The 10,000-nt window shown below is 39.1% G+C and overlaps 1 protein-coding gene across 1 annotated transcript in view; it reads right to left on the bottom strand.

The window, feature by feature from the left end:
* LOC115222759 overlaps positions 1-693 on the bottom strand; it is an 880-nt gene extending 187 nt beyond the window's left edge. Inside the window, exon 1 of the mRNA XM_029793058.2 lies at positions 1-693. This exon is cut by the window's left edge and continues 187 nt beyond it. Coding sequence (XP_029648918.2) covers positions 1-514 — 514 coding nt within the window. The 5' untranslated portion in view covers positions 515-693.
* Between the last annotated feature and the right edge of the window lie 9,307 nt (positions 694-10,000).

A 10,000-nucleotide genomic window follows, 5' to 3' on the forward strand; every position in this document is an offset into this window, starting at 1 on the left:
TCCCACGGATGGTGTAAACATCCTTCACATGAACATAGAGTGCAGCTTTCTTCATTGACTGAGTTTTCAAACCACGGTAGAATGCCAAAACAAACTCCATCTGTGGTGAAAGGGGCATAATCGAAGTACAGATGGCGCTGCCGGGGCTGCCGTGCTCTATTGGTTTCACACCAAAGAGCTTACCGTAAAACTGTTCCATGATGCGAAAATTGGCCTCCTCTTGGACAAACACAACAAGCTGTACACCAGCCTGTGGGCATCCGGTTTTCACGGCCAGGAGGGGCAGGTTGAGACTTTCATGGATGAAATAATGCAGGCCGTCGTCGAGGACTCGCGCCACGGCCCCCGGCAGCACGAGGGGTTGCCAGCCGACTTCAGGCAGGCTCTGCAAAGAACGTGCAGCAAGCAGTTGGTTGCTTCCTTGAAACTGAAGCGTGATTCCTAGGACTGGTACAGGGAGCTGGTTCGGTTTGCTTTGGTCCAGCATCTCTTCAGCAGATGTCGATGATGCCATCGTATGGTTCTTGTCGCCGTCGTCGCTCTCTCGTAGCCGAGCAAATGGGAAGCATGAAGAGAACGGCAGAATCGCAGGAACCAATGACTGGAAAAGACGATCGCAGTAGCCGGCTTCAATTTCAACAAAGCAATGAGGTAATGAGCTGAGCAGTGCCGCTGGAAAGATAAAAACAAAAAAGAAAAAAAAAAATATATATTTAGTAAAGAAAACACGAAACAACAGTATTTAATTAATATTAATATATATTAAGAATTAATAATACTTTTTGATATTTAATTAATGGAAAATGATAAGCTGGCAGAGGAGTGGCTGTGTGGTAAGTAGCTTGCTAACCAACCACATGGTTCTGGGTTCAGTCCCACTGCGTGGCACCTTGGGCAAGTGTCTTCTGCTATAGCCCCGGGCCGACCAATGCCTTGTGAGTGGATTTGGTAGACGGAAACTGAAAGAAGCCTGTCATATATATGTATATATATATATATATATGTGTGTGTGTCTGTGTGTGTTTGTGTGTCTGTGTTTGTCCCCCTAGCATTGCTTGACAACCGGTGCTGGTGTGTTTACGTCCCCGTCACTTAGCGGTTCGGCAAAAGAGACCGATAGAATAAGTAATGGGCTTACAAAGAATAAGTCCCGGGGTCGATTTGCTTGACTAAAGGCGGTGCTCCAGCATGGCCGCAGTCAAATGACTGAAACAAGTAAAATAAAAAAAATAAAAAAATAAAAAAATTGAGTGAAATATTTAGCAGTATTTCGTCCATCTTCAGAATTCAAATTCTGCCGAGGTTGACTTTACCATTAATTCTTTCAGGGTCAGTAAGATAAATCCCAGTTGAGCACTGGGGTCAATTTAATTGACCAACTGACTCACTCCCCGCCAAAAAAAAAATTGCTGGCCTTGTGACAAAATTTGAAGTCAATATTTAATGAATGAAAGATGGGGAGCTGGCAGAATTGTTAGCAAGCCGGGCAAAGTACTTAGTGACATTTAATTAATGAGTATTTAATTAATGTATGTGTGTTAATATTTACTGCATTTTCGAAGGTTGCGAGCTGGCAGTAATGTTAGCACACTGGGCGAAATGCTTAGTGGTACTTCATCTGTCTTTACATTCTGAGTTCAAATTCCGCCATGGTTGACTTTGCCTTTCATTCTTTCAGGGTCGATAAATTAAGTACCAGTTGTGTACTGGAGTCGTTCTAATTGACTGGGCCCCACCCCACCAATTTCAGGCCTTGTGCCTAGAGTAGAAAAGAATATTTACTGCATTTGATGGCACGTCTGTCCCACCACAATTTTGGTTGTGCATAGTCAGGAGAAAAGGGTTTTAGTACATAAAAACATGGAACATAGGACCAGCTTCGCAAATAGGGCCCAGAGTAATTTTATGAGGCATTTTGTAACCAAAAAGCTTGTTTGATATGCTTATTTATACACACCGTACTCGGTGGCATAAAAGACATACGGGGGGCATTAGGTGCAGCCCAATTTCAGCAGGACGTTTTTTATCTTTGGCTTGTTTCAGTCATTAGACTGTGGCCATGCTGTAGCACCACTGCCCTGAAGAGTTTTTAGTTGAATGAATTGACCCCAGTACTTATCTTTTCAAGCCTGGTACTTATTCCATCAGCCTCTTTTGCTGAACCCAGAATCATGTATAAGGGAAACAAACATCTTACTACACATGCACACCACACACACATACACACACACACACACACACACACTGGTCTTCTTTCAGTTTCTGTCTATATATGTTTCTTTATTACCCACAAGGGGCTATACACAGAGGGGACAAACAAGGACAGACAAACGGATTAAGACGATTACATCGACACCAGTGTTTAACTGGTACTTAATTTATCGACCCCGAAAGGATGAAAGGCAAAGTCGACCTCAGCGGAATTTGAACTCAGAACGTAACGGTAGACGAAATACAGCTACGCATTTTGCCCGGCGTGCTAACGGTTCTGCCCTATATAATCCACTCGCAGGGCTTTGGTCAGCCCAAGGCTATAGTAGAAGACGGATGCCCAAGGTGCCATGTGGTGGTATTGAACCTGGAATCATGTGGTTGGGAAGCAAGCTTCTTATCAAACAGCCAAACCATGTAAAAACGTTTTTAGCCCAACTTTGCGTATGGGACCCAGGGTGAGTCTTTGGAAAGAAAGTAAGTTTTATATGCCATGAAATTTAGTAACAGATAATAGCAGAAGTCATGAAATTCAGCAGCATAATGGAAGAATCAAATTAGGGAATACATTTACATTCTTAAATGCATGATACGGAAGTAAGGAGTTAATACCATTGACCCCAGAACTTTCTTGGAATCTGCAAGTTTGAGCCCTGTGAGTCAGAGTGGCTGTTTCAGTGTATCACCTTTGCAACCCTCTGGGGCAACGCCTTTTCCATTTTTTCTGTTGTGGCCATGAGGTGGTCTGAATTACAGGAAATTGTATGTTCAATTCTTTAACGTAAAGACCCTTTTCCAGACAAGACATGTCCCTTGTTGGAAAGGCCAGATGTAACTTTGATTTTTTTTACCATTGAAAGAACGAAAGGCAAAGTTGTCCTTAGTGAAGTTTGATCTCAGAATGTAAAGAATGGGAAGTAATGTTGCTTATTCTTTTTTGTTTTGGGCCAACACTCGAACACCTTACCACCACCACCACCATCACCACTATCACCACCACCACCAGCTCCACCACCACCACCACCACCACCAGCAGCTCCGCCACCACCACCACCACCACTGCCACCGCCGCTGCCACAGCCACCGCCACCACCGCCACCACCACCACTGCCAACAACAAAAACAACAACAACAAACTGGAACAAGAACCACAAAAAAAAACAACTAAAATTTAAAAGACAAAACAACGGAGGAACATTATGACATTATCAAACGCATTACTTTGAGCACTTAATTAAAAAAAAATAATTTATACGTCTAAATATCTATGATTATGTGTGGATGTGTATGAGTGTAAAAAATATACATATTTATATGCGTGCATGCACACACACACATATGTGTATATGAGAGCATATATATATAATATATATATATATATATATATATATATATATAATATATATATATACATACATATATATATATCTATGTATATATATATATATATATATATATATATATATTATATATATATATATATATATGTATGTATATATGTATATATATATATATATATATGCACTCGTATACATATATAGACACATTTATATATACATGCATAGATATATATTTAAACACACACATACATCCATGCATTACCACGTATGCACATACATATACACACGCACGCATCTAAATATATATTTAATCAAAAACAAATTAATTTTCAAGTATTTCACGGAAATTTGAAAATTCTAAAAATGTTTTCTGCGTATTTTTTTTCCTTTGTATTTGTTTGTTTGTTTGTTCTTTCTGAAACTGTTTTACAAATGAAATATACATGTAGGAAGGATGATGTCGAGGATGAGGACGAGGACGATGATGAGGAAGAGGAGGAGGAGGATGAAGACGACGACAACAATAATGATGATGATGATATATGATGATGACGATGATGATGATGATGAGGAGGAGGAGGATGACGATGATGATGATGATGATGATGATGATGATGATGATGATGATGATGATGATAATGATGAGGATGATGATGATGATGATGATGATGATGAGGGGGAGGATGATGATGAAGACGACAACAACAATAATGATGATGATGATATATGATGATGATGATGATGATGATGAGGAGGAGGAGGAGGATGAAGACGACAACAACAATAATGATGATGATGATGATGATGATGATGATGATGATGACGATGGTGAGGACGATGTTGATGATGACGATGATGATCAAGACAATGAGGATGATGATGATGATGATGATGATACTAATTTCTGCTATTTGCCAAAGGTGCATCAGATGAGGAGGCCATCACAAGGACAGTTTACAATTTCTGTGAGTGTGTGAGGGGGGTGGGGTGGTAGTTTTACATAAAAGATGAGGAGAAAGAAAGAGAAAAGAGAGTGAAATAATGGCGTTTTGGGTAAGTGTCTTCTTCTATAGCCTCAAGCCAACCAAAGCCTTGTGAGTGGATTTGGTAGATGGAAACTGAAAGAAGCCCGTCATATATATATATATAGCTTTAGTTTTTACTTGCTTTGGTCTGTGGCCATGCTGGGGCACCACTTTGAAGAAAATTTATCAAATGAATCAATCCCAGTATTTATTTTTTTAAAACCTGGTACTTTCTTTTGCCAAACTGCTTAGTTATGGGACATAAGCACACCAACAGCGGTTGCCAAGTATTGTATGGGGTGGGACAGACATAGACACACACACACATACACACACACTTACACATACACACACACACATGTATATAAACAATGGGCTTCTTTCAGTTTCCGTCTACCAAATCCACTCACAAGGCTTATTATTATTATTATTATTATTATTATTATTATTATTATTGAGTGAGAGAGCAGTTCATGCCATCAAAGTGACACTGGGGTAAAATATACGAAGCCCAATATACCCATCATGACTACCCGTCTGATAAGGGTACACCAGGCACATGCATCACAACCATATGTGCGCGACATGGTGATCTCATATCAAGATAAACAGCACATGACCTTGCAGGTGGGGCCCAGTTAGAATTTTCTTCAGGTTGAGTAGCCCATCCCGCTCAAAAGGTCCCTGAATAAGGGTTGTTTAAGGATGTTGAAAGAACCACCCATGTTTCCAGAGGTGAATTATTCACATCCCAAAGAATCCTTTTCAACACATGGCTATGATGCTCCCCCACTACTTCTGCTCGTGATCAGAGATGCACATATCGTCAGCCACTAAGGGACATGCTCAACTGGTTAAGGTCAAACAACTGACAAGCAAATCTGTGGTATTGAGTCAGAATATTTGCTGTAGCCCATCTTTTATACCAAGACAAAACAATGTACATGATAACACTTCCAATCAGTTAAGATCAGAAGCCATGAGAGCCACTGCCTGGTACTGCATCAGGGCATTTATTATTATTATTATTATTATTATTATTATTATTATTATTATTATTATTATTATTATTATAATTATTATTATCATTATTATTATTATTATTATTATTAAGGCAGTGAGCTGGCAGAATTGTTAAAAAAATGCATAGCAGTATTTTGCCCATCTATATACGTTCTGAGTTCAAATTCTGCTGCAGTCAACTTTGCATTTCATTCTTTCAGGGTTAATGGAATGAATACCAGTTGAGTACTGGGGTCGATGTAATTGACTCAACCTCTCACCCAAAATTGCTGACCTTGTGGCAAAATCTGAAATTATTATTATTATTATTTTTATAATTATCATCATTATTCTCTTTGTTCATTACGTACAAGTTTTAATTTTGGTGCATGACTTTTGGCCCACACTATATGTATATGCATGTTTGTACATGTCTCTCTGGGCATGTGAGTGCATGTGTGTGTGTGTAATAGTGTGTAAGTGTGTGTGTGCGTGTGTAACTGTGTGTGTGTAACTCTGTGTGTGTGTGTAACTGTGTGTGTGTGTAATTGTGTGTGTGTGTGTAACTGTGTGTGTGTAACTGTGTGTGTGTAACTGTGTGTGTATGTGTATGTGTAACTGTGTGTGTGCATGTGTAACTCTGTCTCTGTGTGTGTGTGTGCATTTGTATATTTTTATATTAACGTGTGTATGTGTATATGTGTGCATGCTCCAGGCCTATGTGTGTGTTTGTGTGTTTTTATGTGTATATTTTTATGTAAATGTGTGTGTATGTGTGTGTGCGTGCGTGCACACATGTGTGCATGTGGGTGTGTGCACATGTATGTGTGTGTCTGTGAGTGTTAGTGTGTGCATTTGAGTATGTGTGTGTGCATGTGTGTGTGTGTGTGTGTATGTGCATGTGCATGTCAAGTCTATGTATGTTAATGTGTGTGTACATTGAGGCCAGAATATGTGAGGCATGTATGTGTATACATATGTATATTCTATATAAACGCATGTGTGTACATATGTATGTATTTATGTGCATACATACATATATTTTACATAAACCTAAGTATGCGTGACTGCGTGTACATTTCTCAGTATACACGAGTGTGTATGTACATGTATGTGTATGTATGTCTGTATGTGTTTATGCGTGTTTCTCTATGTGGTTTGCATGTATGTATGTGTGTATCTATATTTGTGTGTGTGTGTGGATGTGTGCATGTACGTGTGTGTGTCTGTGCATGTGTGTGTACGTGTGTGTGTGTTTGTGTGTGTGTGTACATGTGTGTGTGAGCGTGTTTGTGTGTGTGTGTGTGTTTGTGTGTGTGTTTGTGTGTGTGTGTTCGTGTGTGTGTGTACATGTGTGTGTGTACGTGTCTGTGTACATGTTTGTGTACGTGTTTGTGTGTGTGTGTTTGTGTATGTGTGTATGTACCTGCGTGTGTGTGTACATGTGTGTACGTGTGTGTGTGTACGCGTGTGTGTCTGACTTGCAGAGAAGGTGCCAGAATATATGTAGTGAAATGTCAGGAGATATCTGCAGGCCACTTGGAATATTTGTGCCTGAATGCTTCCATTTACCAAAGACATGACAAGAGTCTATGGTGACATGGCAGTAACCTTTACCGGAATGGAAGTCAGAATGTCTGTCTACAGAGAGGTGCTGGTGTGCACATGGATATGTGTGTGTGTGCGTGTGCGTCTGCGTGTGTATGTATGTATGTATGTATGTATGTATGTATGTATGTATGTGTGCATGTATGTCTATATCTATCTATCACCTCTTTCTCTCTCTTCCTCTCAGTGTATATATATATATATATATATATGTATGTATGTGTGGATGTGTCTATAGGTGTATGTATGTGCATGTGTGAGTATATGTAGTATGTATTATGTATCTATATGTGTGTGTGAGTGTGTGTATGTATGTATGTGTGTATGTTTGTATGTGTGTACTGTACATATAAGTGTGCGTGTTTGTATGTGTATATGTGTATATGTATATAGGTATATGTGTGTAGGTAAGTGCATGCATGTGTATGTGTACGTGTGTATGTGTGTGTGTGCATGTGTGTGTGTGCGTGCATGTGTCTGTGTGTGAAGAGAGAGTGAGAGAGAGAGATGTGTGAATGTGTACAGGTGAGCAGGTATATGAATAAATGTGTGAAAAGTATTTATACAAAACAGCCTGTGTGTGTATATATGTATGTGTGTATATATATATGTGTGTGTATATATGTAAGTATACATCTATGTACAGTTTTATTGTCTTGCTTGTTCCAGTCATTGCACTGTGGCCATGCTGGTGCACCACCTCAAAGTTTTAGTCAATTAAAAGAACCCTAATACCTATTTTAAGTCCACTACTTATTCCATCAATCTTTTTTACTGTACTGCTAAGTTATAGGATACAAACATTCAGATGATGAGAGACCAACACACGCACACATACACACAAACAAACAAGCATATGTATGCATTTATATATAGTTGAGTGTGTTCTAAAATATAGGGTCATCCCATAAATAATGCAGTTTTTTATACCTCTTTTATTTTTCAAAATTAAGATAAACAAAGTTCTTTTTTAATCTACATTCATTTCTACATTTTCCACAATGCTCTTCCATCTATCTGGTAGATTTGCAAGGCCCCTCTTCCAAAATTCCCTTGTCCCTCATGAAAAATACTCCTCCACTACTGTTCTGACCTCGTCTACAGAATTCATATTTTTTCTGTCCAAATGATTTCGAAGACTGCGGAATAAATGATAATCAGATGGGTCAATGTCTGGTGAATATGGTGTGTGGGGGTTCGTTTCCCATTGAAACTGCTCCAGCCTTTGGAATGTCATCCTTGCTGTATGTGGCCGATCATTATCCTGATAGAAGAACACCTTTCGTCATGAAACCAAAGAGGGTCATTTTTCTTCTAGCACTGACTTAAGCTGCTCAAGCTGTTTGCAATAGATCCCCTTTGTTATCATTTGATTCGGGTTTAGAAGTTCAAAGTGGAATAAGCCTTTCATATCCCACCAAACAGATAACAACACCTTATGTCAGTGAAAACCTTTTACTAGCTTGGGGTGCTGGTGTTTCTCTCCTTATCCACTGTCTTTGGTGCTTGACATTTTTAAAGAGAACCCATTTCTTGTCACCAGTCACTATTCGGCCCCCAAAAGGTTCATTCATGAGACATGAGAGCAAAGAAGAGCACACATTCACTCTCTGCGTGTGATTAGACTCGAAAAGTTTATCAGGAACTTATTGACCCAATTTACTGACTTTTCCGATGGCACACAGGTGTCGATGAATGGTTGAAAGACCAAATCCAAGCTTCTCTGCTAGTTCTTCAACAGTTACGATAGGTTTGCAGGACATCCTCATCAAGCTCTACAGACCTTACATGATGAGGCTCATCTTCAAGGCTGTGGTTTCCGGCTTGGAAGAAGGATGATGATGATGATGATGAGGAGGAGGAGGAGGAGGAGGATGGAGAGGAGGGGAGGAAGAAGAGAAGAAGAAAAAGAAGAAGAAGAAGAAAAAAAGAAGAAGAAAAAGAAGAAGGTAGTGGTGGTGAAGGAGGAGGCGGTGGAGGTGAATGAGAAACAGGAGAGGGTAAAACTTAAGATGAATGGAGGAAGAAAAGGTGAAGAAATAAATGAAAAAGAGTAAAGAAAAAATTAAAAAGAAAAGAGAAGGAACATGAAGGCAGAAGAAGGAGTTGTTGCTACGGTAACAGCATAACTGTGAATAATTCTTTAATAATAATTCTTGATGGTGCCATGTGTGTGTGTGTGTGTGTGTGTGTGTGTATGTGTGCATGTGTGTGTGTGGTGGAGGGTTGTTTTTTTTTGGCTATGCTGTTAGAGCATAACACACTGCTTAACACATTCACCCCACCAAATAACTACACACATACACATATATAAACACACACACACACACACGTATGTATATATATATATATATATATACACACACACACACACATATTTTATAATATATATATCAATATTTTTGCCTCCTCACTGAACTCTCATGCAATGTCTTCAACAGGAGAGTCCATTGTATATATATATATATATATATATATATGACCACGTGTGTACCGTTGGAGATTTTTTTTCCTCTGTCTACCCTTCTCTGGATCTTTCCTTCTCCTATGTTTCCGACGAAGAGCTCTGCTCAAAACGTTAAACCCTCCTTCTTTCCTTCTTTCCTGAGTGTCCAATAATACTATATTTGTTCCACGTCCTCGCGTTGTTGTGTTTTTTTGTGCTTTCATGTTTGGATTAACTTTATATATATATATATATATATATATACATACATATATACATACATATATATACCGGAGTAAGCACATAAATGTGAAACAAGGTGGAAAAAAGAGTACTCAAATACCAGAGGTAGAGTAATAAGCTTTATT

Source organism: Octopus sinensis, linkage group LG21 (assembly GCF_006345805.1).
Source record: "Octopus sinensis linkage group LG21, ASM634580v1, whole genome shotgun sequence".
Taxonomy (NCBI): Eukaryota; Metazoa; Mollusca; class Cephalopoda; order Octopoda; family Octopodidae; genus Octopus; species Octopus sinensis.